Source organism: Berkeleyomyces rouxiae, assembly GCF_048999995.1.
Source record: "Berkeleyomyces rouxiae strain 22BRR77 chromosome Unknown BrBRR77_ptg000009l, whole genome shotgun sequence".
Classification (NCBI taxonomy): Eukaryota; Fungi; Ascomycota; class Sordariomycetes; order Microascales; family Ceratocystidaceae; genus Berkeleyomyces; species Berkeleyomyces rouxiae.
The window spans coordinates 152,984-166,477 of NW_027396499.1; the positions used below are offsets into that span (position 1 = coordinate 152,984).

Sequence of the window (13,494 nt, forward strand, 5' to 3'; positions counted from 1 at the left end):
TGCATTGCAAAACGCCATCTCCATATAAAATGGAATGGGCTGATAAGAGCGAAATGGCGTGAGCCAATCAAGAGAAAACATGCGATTCTATTAGCGGGCCTCCGTTTGCGCTTGCCCTTTCCCTGGCGGGGGAGGAGACATTTGCTCTTGCATACTTGCATATGAGGCACTTAAGATGTGCGTAGTCATCTACTTACATGTGCAGTTATACCTAGTTGACTATAACTAGCTAGTTATAGATAGTCAAGTAGATGTAGTTGCCTACATGCAAGGTGCGAAATGCATGGAACAAAAAAGCTAGCTACAGGAGAGAAAGAAAGAGCGAGAAAGCATGACAGGAACAAGGCACTCAGCTCAATCGGCCGCAAAATGGGAAAGTGGGCTTCCAATGCCCTGTTGGATGGATTGTACAACCGATGACGCTCCGGTGTAGTGGTTTCATTGGCCGTAGCAATGGAAGGCAAGGGAAAGAGGGACCCAGCCAGAGAAGGAGGCGCCTGCGCCTGCCCTGTTCGAAAAGGCAGGACGAAGGAAGAACGGCGCATGCATTGGCTCGGCTCTCAGCATTGCATTTGCATTGGTTGTGAGTGTGAGCACTGGCTATGTTGCTCTTTGTCTGGCCTTGGTCTGTCTGTTGGTGTGATCTTGACGCACCGGATGACCCCGCAGTGGTCAGCGTTTCAATTTTTTTTTTTCGTGGCAGTTGCCAGTCAACTGAAGTGGAGTGGCTCAAAAGGGAAAGAGGCTCAAACACAGGCCTCCGCCTCTCGGGGTTATTACACTTTTTAAAAGCTTGCTGCTGCCGCCGTCTTCCTTTCTGATTATTTCCCTTTTTGTTTTTCTTTTCTTTTTTTCTTCTCTCCTCCAAGCACAACTTCCAATTGTCTTGTTTCATTCCAGTATCATCCAAAATGGCCTCTCTCAACCTTAAGCCCGGCGTCATCTACGGCGATGATGTCCTGCGTGTAAGTCTTCTAGCCTGCTTTCCCTCTTTTCCTGCTGCCCACCGAGCCCGCCTCGGTCGCCGAGATCGCCACCGCATTCCAGCATCTGCTACCTCAGCCAAATGCCCATCTTGAGAACTCGGCCACCATGTCAGATGCTAGACTGCAACGGCTAGCTTGCGGAGACAACATTGCCATACCTCCGTATGCTTGCCCGGCTGCTTTCATGGCACTACTATTTGTGACTCTGGATATATCCTGTTGGGAATTAGTCTCCCTCAGCCCTCGGCCTTCTCAACTACAAAACTAATCAATCTCATGATTGTGATTTTAGCTCTTTGAGTACGCTAAGAAGACTGGCTTCGCCATTCCCGCTGTTAACGTCACCACCTCTTCGACTGTGTGAGTATATTGCCCCGAATTTTGCACCACGTATTGGAGTCTTGGGAACCCTAGTATCGCCATGACCATCATCGCCACTACGTCTAGCTCTTGATGATATTCTTCTATTCTTGACTTCTATCGCGCTGCATATCGCGTTATCAGCTTGATGTTTCTCTTGCACAGCCTTTTTTGCCTGTTCTGTTGGAGATAACTCGTCCTGTCCCACTCAATCGGCCCGGAATAATGGAAGGAATATTTCGGCCAGGGGGGGCTTGGAGCTAAAGCTCAAGCATTTTCCAAGGACTCCACAAGCACAACAGACTCTCAGTAACAAAATACGATGTGACCATTAGCTAACAAGATACACGACCTACAGCATTGCTGTCCTTGAGGCTGCCCGCGACCTGAAGTCCCCCGTCATCATCCAGACTTCGTCCGGTGGTGCCGCCTACTTCGCTGGCAAGGGACAGTCCAACAGTGGCATGGCCGCTTCTATTGCCGGCTCGATTGCTGCTGCCCACTTCGTCCGCTCCATTGCTCCTATCTACGGTGTTGTAAGTATTTGATCTCTCAGAACTCATGCAAGGAGGCCATTAAATTGCAAGCTTTGTCAATTCTGTCCTTCCTTGTCATCTCCAAGTCCTCGAATGAGCCCCCGAAATCTAACAAAACGATTAGCCCGTTGTCCTGCATTCGGACCACTGCCCCAAGAACGCCCTTCCTTGGCTCGATGGCATGATGGAGGCCGATGAGGCTTCCTTCAAGGCCACTGGTCTCCCCCTGTTCTCTTCTCACATGATTGATCTGTCTGAGGAGTCTTTCGAGGAGAACCTGGCCGAGACCGCCAAGTACCTGGCCCGTGCTGCCCCCATGAAGCAGTGGCTGGAGATGGAGATTGGTATCACCGGTGGTGAGGAGGACGGTGTCAACAACGAGGATGTTGACAACGCCTCTCTGTACACTCAGCCCGAGGAGATCTACAAGATCCACGAGAAGCTGTCCAGCATCTCCCCCTACTTCTCTATTGCCGCTGCCTTCGGCAATGTTCACGTAAGTCTTTCATAGAAACAAAGTCAATCGCCTGCTGTCATGACTGCATACTAATGCTTATTGGGTTTACAGGGTGTCTACCAGGTCGGCAACGTCAAGCTGCACCCTGAGCTACTGGGCAAGCACCAGGAGTTCATCGCCGCCAAGATTGGTGGCGAAGAGAAGAAGCCCGGTAAGTTCAAAATTTATTTCAGCGATATCGACAAGTATACTAATCCCGGTTTAGTCTTTTTTGTTTTCCACGGTGGTTCCGGCTCCTCGGTTGAGGAGTTCCACACTGCCATCTCCCACGGTGTCATCAAGGTCAACCTGGACACTGACCTGCAGTGGGCCTACACCTGCGGTATCCGTGACTACATGGTCAAGAACATTGAGTACCTGAAGACTCAGATCGGTAACCCCGAGGGTGCTGACAAGCCCAACAAGAAGAAGTACGACCCCCGTGTCTGGGTCCGTGAGGGCGAGAAGACCATGATTGAGCGCGTCAAGCAGGCTCTGAACGACTTCCACGCTGCTGGCTCCATGGCGTAAATGGCGGACAGTGCAGTGTAGTGATGTGTGGCTTGAGAGAGAGTGTTTAACTTTTTTTGGCGTCTTTTTTTGAGGATGAAACAAATAAATAAAGAAACAAACAAAATAAGTCCAAATACTTGTGTCGAGAAACAGGATGACAGACTGAGGTGAAGACGGGAAACTATGTATATGTATATGTATAGTTATGATGATGGGCAACTGAGCGGCTGCTGTGACATTGATGGTAGCACGAGAAAACCGGGACAAGAGTACAATATGTATGTATATAAAGTGTGGAGGTTAGATAGTGACCAACTAGTCAGTTGGTTACCATGTTCGTGTAGTTGAGGTGTGACTGGAGGTTAGAGGTGAAGGTATATTCGTGCACGTCCTAGTAGTCAGTTACGAAATGCGAAAGTTTCGTTGAGAATGGCAGTAATCGGTGAGAAGGAGGGTGTGTGAAGACAAGATGACAAGATGGAGGGTGTCATTATTCATCATCTTCACGTCAGGTTTTTTTTTCTTCTTGTTTTGGGCTTTCTTTTCCCAAGCTGCGCATATGCGCGGCTATCGTCGGACCAAATTACCGCGGCCCAGGATTAAAGTTTTTTGTTTTGTGGGGACACCGGAGTCTTTGGTTGCTTCGGTCACCGTGCCCGGCGGCTTATAAACAGTCTAGCCGTAGTACAAGAAGCAAACCCGACGTTTGATAACATGGCGCTAGGTTGGCACGTCGGCAGATATCTGATGTTCTGATATTGTGCTACTTGGACTGGTAGATGTGCTGGGGCGTACTATTTAGAACAGTCATACAACACAATCACAGTCACACTAGCTAGCTAACTACCTGTAGATAGTTGACTATGGTTAGCACGGCTACTTGTCGACAAGTATTCACACCCCGTTGCAATACAACGGATAGATGCACCTCCACGGCCCCGGAGTACAACAGCGAAAGGGCGTGCGGGTGAAGTCAGGGCCAAAAAAACGAGAGCAGGCCGAAAACTACACACAGTTGTTATTCCAACTACTGCAAATACGGCGTCATACTCCTTGTCAACGCAGTCGTATTCGGCAGCAGGGAAGTGAGGGCCACTATGCCTCGCTGACAGTACCTTTGAAATGAAGATACATCGGATATGATGCCGGACTGCATATCAGTAAGCCGTAGAATGTATGCAGGCTCATGTACAAGTGGATGCATATGTGTGAGCGAGGGGGATTGAGCTGCTGAGAGCCACTGAGGCGCGATGGGAATAAGAAGGGTGCGAGAAAACAGGGCGACGCATGTACATACATACATTGGACCCGCCCGCGCGGAACATCAGTCACTACTCCTGAAAAAGAAAACGTAGGATCAACTACAAAAAAGACATCTTCTCCTGTTCCGTAAAATGTGTGGAGAAGGCGAACAGACACAATACAGAGACAGGTAGGCAACACAATGCAGTGCGCCTGGCAACACGTGATGTCAGAACGGAGTCGGCATCGGCTCTGACGCTAAGAAGAAGTAAAAGACAAAGGATGGACCGCTATTGGCTGGGCGTTGCGAAACTTTGAGCAGGAAGGAAGGAGACAAAGGGCAGTCAGGTCAAAAGAAAAAGGCAAATGTGTGATGCACAAGGGGCAAGCAGCAACGGCAGCAACAGTAGGGACCGACCGTGGCAATGGTGAAACTCCTCACAGCTACAAGTAGTTACCTGTGTATACAACTATAACCAACTGCAGGCAACTATAGCTAGTGAACTAACTAACTAACTAGTTATTTCCTCATGTCCTTGTTTGCCTCCCCACTTTCCGGTTTTCCACCTGCAGCGGAGCGGCCAAGAGCGGAACTAGACAAAAAAAGACGGATACAGCGCGTTGCCACGGGCTTGTCTTGAGCCCCGTAATTCCCCTCCTGTTCTTTTCTATAGAAGAGAAGCGCGCCAATTTAGAGCTGCTTAGATAGACCCTGTTGAGAAATGAATGACTCTACCTGCGCCGACGTTTGGCGCTTGAGTCAACCAACTCCCCTGAGGCCTGGCAATGGAGTCTGTCTATTCCTGGAGACGCTAGACAAGGGACTCCCGACAAGTATAAGTTGGCCCCGTGCCCGCCCAGTTTCTGGGGGCTGGGAGAGGGACCTCTTTCCCATCATCATTTCTCTTGGCTCTTCTAGTTGCCTTCATTTTCTTCGTCTTGTTCTCTACACTATTCCGGTGCCCTCTTCACACTCACCCGTTCTCCCCTCCTTCTTTCTTCCGCTTCCTCTTTGGAAATAGTACGCCCTCGTCATGTCTCCCGCCGCCCTTGCTGCTGGCTCTCAGGCCTACAACGAGCTGGATGCCTCCAAGCTCGTTGTCACCAAGAACACCAAGCCTGGCACCCCCCCGTCACTAACAGACCGCCTTTCCGGGGCAGCCTCCATGTGCACCGATCACATGATTACTGCCACCTGGAGAAGCACCACTGGCTGGGAGGCCCCCGAGCTCAAGCCTTACGGGCCCCTATCTCTCATGCCGACTGCTTCCGTGTTGCACTATGCCACCGAGTGCTTTGAGGGCATTAAGGCCTACCGCGGCTACGACGGCAAATTGCGCCTGTTCCGCCCGTCCCAAAACGCTGACCGCATGCTGATGTCGTGTCTGCGTGTGTCGCTCCCTGGCTTCCCGCCCGACGAGTTCCTCAAGCTCCTCTACGCCCTGCTTGAGACCGATGGCCAGCGCTGGCTGCCGGCTTCCGACCCGGGCACCTTCATCTACCTGCGCCCGTCCATGATCGGCACCCAGGCCCAACTGGGAGTGCAGGCGCCCAACGAGGCCATGCTGTTCATCATCGCCACCTACCTGCCGGCCATGGACGCGCCGGCCGGCGGCATGAAGCTCCTGACTTCGCCGTCCGACATGGTGCGTGCCTGGGTCGGCGGCTTCGGCTACGCCAAGCTGGGCGCCAACTACGGCCCGACGCTCAGCATCACGCGCGACGCACGCGCGCGCGGCTTCCACCAGATGCTATGGCTGTATGGGACGGACGCGCTGTGCACCGAAGCCGGTGCTAGCAACTTCTTCGTCGTGTGGAAGACGCGCGAGGGCAAGACGCAGCTGGTCACTGCGCCGCTGGACGATAAGCTGATTCTGGCGGGCGTGACGCGTAGCGGTGTACTTGATCTGGCGCGCGAGCGCATGGCGGGCGAGCTAGAGGTTGTTGAGCGCAAATATTCCATCAATGAAGTCATCGAGGCCCATGCCGAGGGTCGCCTGCTCGAGTTGTTTGCTTCGGGCACAGCGGTAAGCTTTCTCACTGTCCCTATTCTCTTGTTGTATGACCCTCTACTAACGTCCATTCTTGTACATAGTACTTCATCTGCCCCATCTCCACCATCAAGCACAACGACTACAGCGTCGTTGTGCCCGTCGGCGACGATGGCAAGGGTGGTCCCGTGACCGAAGCCATCAAGGGCCTGTTGCACAACGTCGTCTTTGGCAAAGAAGAGCATGAGTTTGCCGTTACGGTGGCTGAGCAGGAGTAAAAGTTGGCTGGTCTACAGCCTTTACTTTAACTACGCCTAAGCTCCTCGGCGGCTACTCATTGCATTACTGACATTATGGTATGGCCAGACTCACGACAAAAAACTATAGCAGTCATTTCTTATACATTACAGCCCCAGTTACTCGCCCTACTCTGTTCTTGCTTTTCAAGGTTTGACCTTGTGTATCTATGTAACTACTTCATATCAAAATAGACTTTCGGTTTTCATCTTTGACACAAAATTATGTATGTACTGAGTATTATGAACTTGATCTGAGCCAAGGTAAATGAATGCCTTTTCTTTTGTTTTCTGATTTTCTGGACTCTGTCCGAGCCTGGTTGAGTAGAACCCCTGGATCACCATCATAACACTATTCAACATTTTTTTTTGCAGCTTTTAGGATTTTCCCTGCTATGTATGTTGTCTCTGCTGTTCCTTTTAAGTCGTTCTGTTGTACCTGATGCATTTTTTTTGGAGAGAGGTTGTCGCCCTCTCAACAGATCGTGAGAGGCTTAAAAATGTTTCACATGTAATTCTCAAGCACAGAGTGAATCATGGCTGCAACGCGGGTCTGCGAGTCTCCCGTGTGACACTACAAAGAAAAATGTTGTTTAGCATGACATCTTTCAGACAAACTGAAACTAGGAATCAAACAGGAAACTCACCTCCTCAAGCTCCTTCAGTCGTGACAAGGCGTCAATGGCAAGGCGGTGGAGCTCCTCGTCCAGGAAAGCGCTATCCACCACACGCAACAGAAGCTCCCGTGCGTGGTTGGCACTGGTATCATGGCCAGCCCTGTCTTCAGTCTTTAGCTTGTTCACGATGTTTTTGCGCAGGAGCTCTGTCTGGCCCAGGTTCTCAACAACCACGACCGCTTTGCGCTCAACCTGGCCGCACTGGTCGAGGAAGGCCTCGACAGCGTGACGCAGTTTCTGGCGCTGAGCTTCCTCTGTGTTCTCGGAAGAGTCTTCCTGGGTAGTGGTAGTGACCTGGGTGACTGTTTGCTCGAGAGTAGGGTGAGCGATTTCCAGTTCGCGCAGCTGGCTAGCCACGACCTGCATGGTTTCGCGTGAGCGGGCAGATTCTTTCTTGATGTCGGTGCACATCATCTTAAGGTGCTCAAAAGCGCGAAGATAGACGCAAATGGCATGATCGGTGCAGGATCCTGTGAAGAGGTGAGAGTGAGTTAGAAACGTCGTGGAGTAACAGGATTAGCAGTTGGGACTTACTCCGTAAAAGCTCAGTCAAGGTCGAGGTGTTGGGCTTAGCTTCGGGGTCTGCGTTGACAAGGGCGGGTGTTAACTGCATTCTCTGTTACAAGACCAGACATTCGGGGTTGTCTTACTTCTCTTTTCAACCTTTCTCTTGGGAAAGTCGCTAGCTGTCCAGGTGGGCGAAACATGGCGTCTGGGAGGTGATGCGCGCTTGTAGTAAGCTTCAAAGTATGCCCTAGCCTCATTGCTATCTCTCAAGTCACAAGTAGCGGCAAAGTGGGGCCGGGCACGCCCAGGACTGCCAATAATGAAGCTACCAGCATCACGATCTCCGGCGAGCATCTTGTGCACGGCAGGATTGGAGTGCAGGGTAGGCCGGGGCGGCTCAAAGTACAAATCCTGAGGGCGAGGGTGCACATCAAGTTTAGTGACCTTGCAAACGGGAGGCGGTTTCGAGGTCAACCATGGAACTGTGTTGGGAGGAGCAGCAGTCACGCCGTATAGCCACGGCCCCGACTGGTCGTCCTCACGAGGAGGACTGGGCTTGTATACGGGACGGACAGACGGGGGGTCTTTGTCCTTGGAGTTGAGACGGCGGAGAAGACCAAAGGGAATGGTGGTCGTCGGCACAGCAGAATGGCGTGGCTTGGAGACACCAGCTCTTAGCTGGCGGTTAGAATTCATGATGTCGATTGGGGGCGTGGTGCTCGTGTAGAGAGGTTTGGCACAGAGGCTGAAGTTGGATTTGTATTTGCACTCGCTGTCGCTGTTAGTAGCAGTGCCGTCTTCATCGCTCGAGTCAATTCCACATTCAATCTTGAGCGACTCAACAAGAGCGAGGAGTTTTGAAACAAAGCAGCGGCTTCCCTGTGGTTCTGGCTCTAGCAAGTCAAGCTGGGACTTGATCTTTTTCTTGGTGGGAAATGGTGGTGGTGAGTCAAGCTCAAGCTCAAACGCAAAGCCAAAAATGTCAACGTCATCGCTCTGGCGGCGTGGCTTATCAGGCGCCACGGCCAGAGCAGAATTTTCAGCGGGCATGGCAGTCAGGGAAAGAGCTGCAGGCGTGCCTTCTGTATTAGTATCAGCTGTTCGGGCAGTAGCAGTGAGGGTCTGATTGTCGTGATACTTTGGATTTATCATGAAAGAGGCACTTACTTTGTTGTCTCAGGGTGTTATGTTTGTGCTGGTCTTCGAAGGAAAAATCTCGAACAGATTGCAGAAACAGAAAGTCGGAGAGAATCTCGAAAGCGCGCAGTTCTAAAGTCAATATGTCTGCGAACCTTGATAATCAAGCTGTACCTGGAAATATAGGAAGAAAAACAAAGAACAGAAAAAAGGATGGCAGAGGCAGAGGCAGAAGCCCAGCCTAATATACTCCTCAGGGCCAGCAGGCAGAGCCACAGCTGTCCCCGAGAAAAGGATTGTCCATCGCCATAGAGATGAAAGTATGGAGATATCGCATCGTCCACAAAGGCGGAATGTCCTGCCTTTTGACTCTTTGAACATGACTACCTGGCCACCCCCTTCTGTGTTTGGGGTGGAAAATGAGGTTTTCCCAGCCATCATGGCCCACAATTTACTTCCGATCTGGGGAACAAGAGTCTTTCTCAACAACCGTACTGCCCATCCTGATTGTCGAGGTTTGCAAAGTAGTCGGGAGGCCAACACGACAACACCTTGTCGGCCGTGCATCGAGCTCAGTCCGACAGTCCGATCGTCTCTGGGACAACCACCACCACTCAGGTGCTGGTTTACGTATGAAAGTATAGCAAGTTGTTTGTCAATGATGACGTTATGACGCCAGTGGCCTCATCTCGGCCGAAGTGGGCAAAGGGTCGTGGCGGTTGGGGCTTCAGTCAGCGACCATGTTGTCGGTCTGCGCAGGACTCAAACATCCAAGAAGTCGCTACGACAACAGCGGTGACGTGCTCTGGATATCATCCCAACTCGACGTGCATAGTCCAGAAGACTCAGGGTCATGACATCACGTGGACATGAAGTTATAGGCGCAGAGGGCGGCCATCAAACAAGCCAGATGCAACTATTGGCTTTCGATGGAGGATATTCATCGACCATTTCCATTTCCCCTCTTCAGTGGCACGGACAAGATGCTAGAATTATAGCTATAGAATGAAGTTACTTCGGTTAATCAAGTTTCTGTATGGGTTGACAATGGTGATGAGTTGATCATGTTGCACAAGATTAAAGATCTTGGTGGGAGAACAATGGTAGGGTTAATGTATATTGTCCCTAACCCCCATAATGGTCCAATGTTTCGGGTGTGTTCGACTTGTACCTGCCGGCCGAAGCTGAAACAAATTCATGGGTTTACTCCCTCCAAGGTCTTTCATCGTTATTCTTTCTTCACTCCTCCATATCCACTCATCGCCCTTCCATCATGACAGAAAAGACCACTGACAACATCAAATCCACGCCCACCGTGGCTAAAGTTGATACCTCCCGACCCGAAGACTTCGACGGCCATGTGTCAACTAATGACAACCTTCCACCCAAAGATGTAATGAAGAAAATTGGCAGCCTTCCGCTTCTTGATCGCGCCGGCACTGCCCACTCATTTGAAGAGGTTATTGCAACCGCAGAGCGCACCTTGGCCATTTTTGTGCGACATTTCTTTTGTGGCGTGAGTACTATACACCATACAGCATATTTTCCCTAGAGAGCCAGGTACTGACCTTTTCATCGCATCTAGAACTGTCAAGAATATATCCGTGTTCTGGGCACTATAATTAGCCCCGATAGTCTTCCCAGCAATACGGCCATTGTCATTATCGGCTGCGGAGACCCGCAGCTGATAGACATGTACATTGAAGCCACAGGCTGCAAATTCCCACTGTACACTGATCCAGAGCGAAAAGCCTTTGAGACCTTGGGCATGATTAAGACTTTGCAGCTGGGCGAAAAACCGCGCTACATGAAAAAGTCACTGACCATGTCGATTGTAGCGAGTATTGGCCAAGCTTTAAGGCAGATTCCCACTGGCCTGGCTCTAAGTTCCGGAGACCATAGGCAGGTTGGTGGTGAGTTCATGTTTGAGACAGTACAGGAAGTGAGGCAAGTTACTTGGTGCCACAGGATGCGCTCGACGAGAGATCATGCAGAGCTGGGGGAGATACAAAAGGTTCTGAAGAGCGAGAGCTAGGCTTCGTCTGGTGTGGGCGGGGTATGATGTCATGGGGTGAGCTTATAATCACAGGCTGTAATATGAGACTCAAGAATGACGTGGGGCCAACAGAGATCAAAGGAGATGAATGGAATTTGTAAATTACAGTGTCGACAGCTTCATCGGTTCTTTTCTGTAGATTTTCTCAATGTAAATATGTATGTACACACATGCTTGAAGCCGTAATCAAACCTGCTCTGCGTGTTACACAAGCTCATAGATCCTATTTGATAGCCGGAGGCTGTAATTTCGAGGTATATTTTACTATACATTCAAGCAGAAGAAAATTGTCGAAGCGTGCAAACTACCACTGCGCCAAAAAGACGAACGCTCATTTGGACTCGCTTACTTAGTAGGGCTTCTATCTTCCATTATGTACGCTGGGCTCTCTTTTGGCCACTGTACTGTACGCTAACTGGGTAACTTAGCCTCTTTTGTAGTGATCCTAACAGCGATAGTTTGACAAAAAGGATACCTAAAGTGCAAAATAAGTGGGTCAGGTGGAGAAGTCACGTGACCCGACTCAGCACTATTCTTTACAGAGCTAAAGGACTGCTGACAGCTGTCATGATAAAGAGCCAGGTGCCAGGTGCCAGGTGCCAGAAGCATGCGGACATGGGCCAAAGTGCCGTCATGCAGCACAAATTTCTCCCCCCAAGCATCAAGCTCTGACAGTTCACCACAGAGCCGCGATAGCCACTCTTCAACACGGCATAATAAAAATCAACCATGGCTGCACAGGCTCCCACTGAGGCGCTTGAGGAGTTGAGCGGTGAGTAGGCTTTTTTTTCCTGCTGCTTTCTGCTGTTGTTGGCTTCCCACTCCGACCCTGGCATGACAAACCACCCGGCCTTTGCTGACATCATGTTACTCCCTCGGCGGAAATAGTGACCGATGCCGCCGCCCCGGTCGTTGTGACTGAGACCCCCGCTGGCCCGGCCAATGACAACGCCGACTCGGACGGCGATGACAGCGAAAACGACGGCGCAGTAGACGCCGCTGCTACTGGTGCCACCAAGAAGAAGAAGAAGAGAAAGCCGAAAAAGAAGAAGAAGGCCACACCCAAGGAGCAAACATCGCCGCCCACGGTGCCTGTATCTGTGCTGTTCTCCGGTCGCAACTATCCCAAGGGTGAGGAAGTCGAGTACCTCAACGAAAACAACTTCCGCACCACCAACGAGGAAAAGCGACATCTGGACAACATCAAGGCCGACTTCCTAAGCGACTACCGCCATGCGGCCGAAGTGCACCGTCAGGTGCGCCAGCACGCACAAAAGACCATTCGGCCCGGTCAGACGCTGACCGAGATTGCCAACGGCATCGAGGACAGCGTGCGCGCGCTTACGGGCCACACCGGTTTGGAGGAGGGCGATGCCCTGGTTGCTGGCATGGGCTTCCCCACTGGTCTGAGCATCAACCACTGCGCTGCTCACTACACGCCCAATGCTGGTAACAAGATGGTGCTGCAGCAGGGTGATGTGATGAAGGTTGATTTTGGTGTCCACGTTAATGGCTGCATTGTGGATAGTGCCTTCACCATGGCTTTCGAGGACAAGTTCAACCCACTTCTAGAGGCTGTCAAGGATGCGACCAACACGGGTATCCGCGAGGCTGGCATTGATGTGCGCGTGGGTGACGTTGGTGGATATATCCAGGAGGTGATGGAGAGTTACGAGGTAGAGATTGACGGTACCACATACCCGGTCAAATCCATCCGCAACCTGAACGGCCACTCTATTCTGCCCTACAACATCCACGGCACCAAGAGCATGCCGATTGTGAAGAGCAAGGATACGACTAAGATGGAGGAGGGCGACGTCTTTGCTATTGAGACATTCGGCTCGACGGGCAATGGCTACGTGCATGAGGATATGGAAATCTCGCATTATGCCAAGACCGGTGATGCTACCAACGTGCCGCTACGCCTGACATCGGCCAAGCATTTGCTTAATGTCATCACAAAGAACTTTGGCACACTGCCGTTTTGCAGACGGTATCTGGACCGGTTGGGCCAGGACAAGTATCTGCTCGGAGTGAGTATTCCCTTCAACTGTTGTGTATCTGCGGGCACTAAATTACTGACCCTTTTCTCTCCATTATAGCTCAACAACCTTGTCTCTGCTGGCATTGTCGAGGCTTACCCCCCTCTGGTAGATAAGAAGGGTTCGTACACGGCACAGTACGAGCATGTAAGTGCCACCCGTAACTTTGTCTGGGCTGTCTTTGGTTCTGATATTCTAACACTTGTCCTAGACTATCTTGCTGCGCCCCACCGTCAAGGAGGTCATCAGCCGCGGCGACGACTTCTAGGTAAACTTGAGAAGGCAGTCCCATGTCTAGAGCGGACCTTGTTGTTAAAAATGGCCATAGTACTTAAAAAACCCCCCATGTTTTATATCCTGCAGGTATCGGGGACTTTCCATGATCAAAGGCTTGGCCCCATCTAGTGTTACACACGACCATCATCAACTAGCGGTGATGTTTCCCTAGCTTAGTAAGACGGCTCAGAGCCTCTCTTCTGGTCTACGGCTTCACCGCCTCACCGGGGGCGTAAGAAAAGAGCCCCACTATCACATGCTAAGACAAGAATGAAAAGAAAGAAATCCCTTTGTGTGTCTCACAGAAGCTAGTCCCAAAAGCGGGCCCCTGTTAGAAAAGCTAATGCTCTGATTGGACTGACTGGGCTACGCGGCCAGG

The 13,494-nt window shown here is 51.1% G+C and overlaps 5 protein-coding genes across 5 annotated transcripts; 4 read left to right on the top strand and 1 right to left on the bottom strand.

Annotated features, from left to right (window-relative positions):
- Positions 1–911: 911 nt before the first annotated feature.
- On the top strand, positions 912–2,909 carry BROUX77_006618 (uncharacterized protein; the record flags this gene model as incomplete). Its single annotated transcript, XM_073751623.1, has 6 exons — positions 912–965; positions 1,279–1,346; positions 1,705–1,882; positions 2,007–2,378; positions 2,451–2,550; positions 2,605–2,909. 6 exons carry the CDS (start codon positions 912–914, stop codon positions 2,907–2,909), a joined length of 1,077 nt encoding a protein of 358 aa, XP_073602765.1.
- Positions 2,910–5,167: 2,258 nt separating this feature from the next.
- BROUX77_006619 (uncharacterized protein) lies at positions 5,168–6,402 on the top strand (the record flags this gene model as incomplete). Its single annotated transcript, XM_073751624.1, has 2 exons — positions 5,168–6,160; positions 6,229–6,402. The coding sequence occupies 2 exons, from the start codon at positions 5,168–5,170 to the stop codon at positions 6,400–6,402; spliced, it is 1,167 nt and encodes a 388-aa protein (XP_073602766.1).
- A 523-nt stretch (positions 6,403–6,925) lies between these two features.
- BROUX77_006620 (uncharacterized protein) lies at positions 6,926–8,654 on the bottom strand (the record flags this gene model as incomplete). The annotated part of the gene is made up of 4 exons (XM_073751625.1): positions 6,926–6,994; positions 7,068–7,567; positions 7,632–7,679; positions 7,748–8,654. The coding sequence occupies 4 exons, from the start codon at positions 8,652–8,654 to the stop codon at positions 6,926–6,928; spliced, it is 1,524 nt and encodes a 507-aa protein (XP_073602767.1).
- Positions 8,655–10,014: 1,360 nt separating this feature from the next.
- Positions 10,015–10,776, top strand: BROUX77_006621 (uncharacterized protein; the record flags this gene model as incomplete). The annotated part of the gene is made up of 2 exons (XM_073751626.1): positions 10,015–10,257; positions 10,327–10,776. 2 exons carry the CDS (start codon positions 10,015–10,017, stop codon positions 10,774–10,776), a joined length of 693 nt encoding a protein of 230 aa, XP_073602768.1.
- Positions 10,777–11,526: 750 nt separating this feature from the next.
- BROUX77_006622 (uncharacterized protein) lies at positions 11,527–13,107 on the top strand (the record flags this gene model as incomplete). Its single annotated transcript, XM_073751627.1, has 4 exons — positions 11,527–11,569; positions 11,686–12,830; positions 12,900–12,986; positions 13,051–13,107. The coding sequence occupies 4 exons, from the start codon at positions 11,527–11,529 to the stop codon at positions 13,105–13,107; spliced, it is 1,332 nt and encodes a 443-aa protein (XP_073602769.1).
- Between the last annotated feature and the right edge of the window lie 387 nt (positions 13,108–13,494).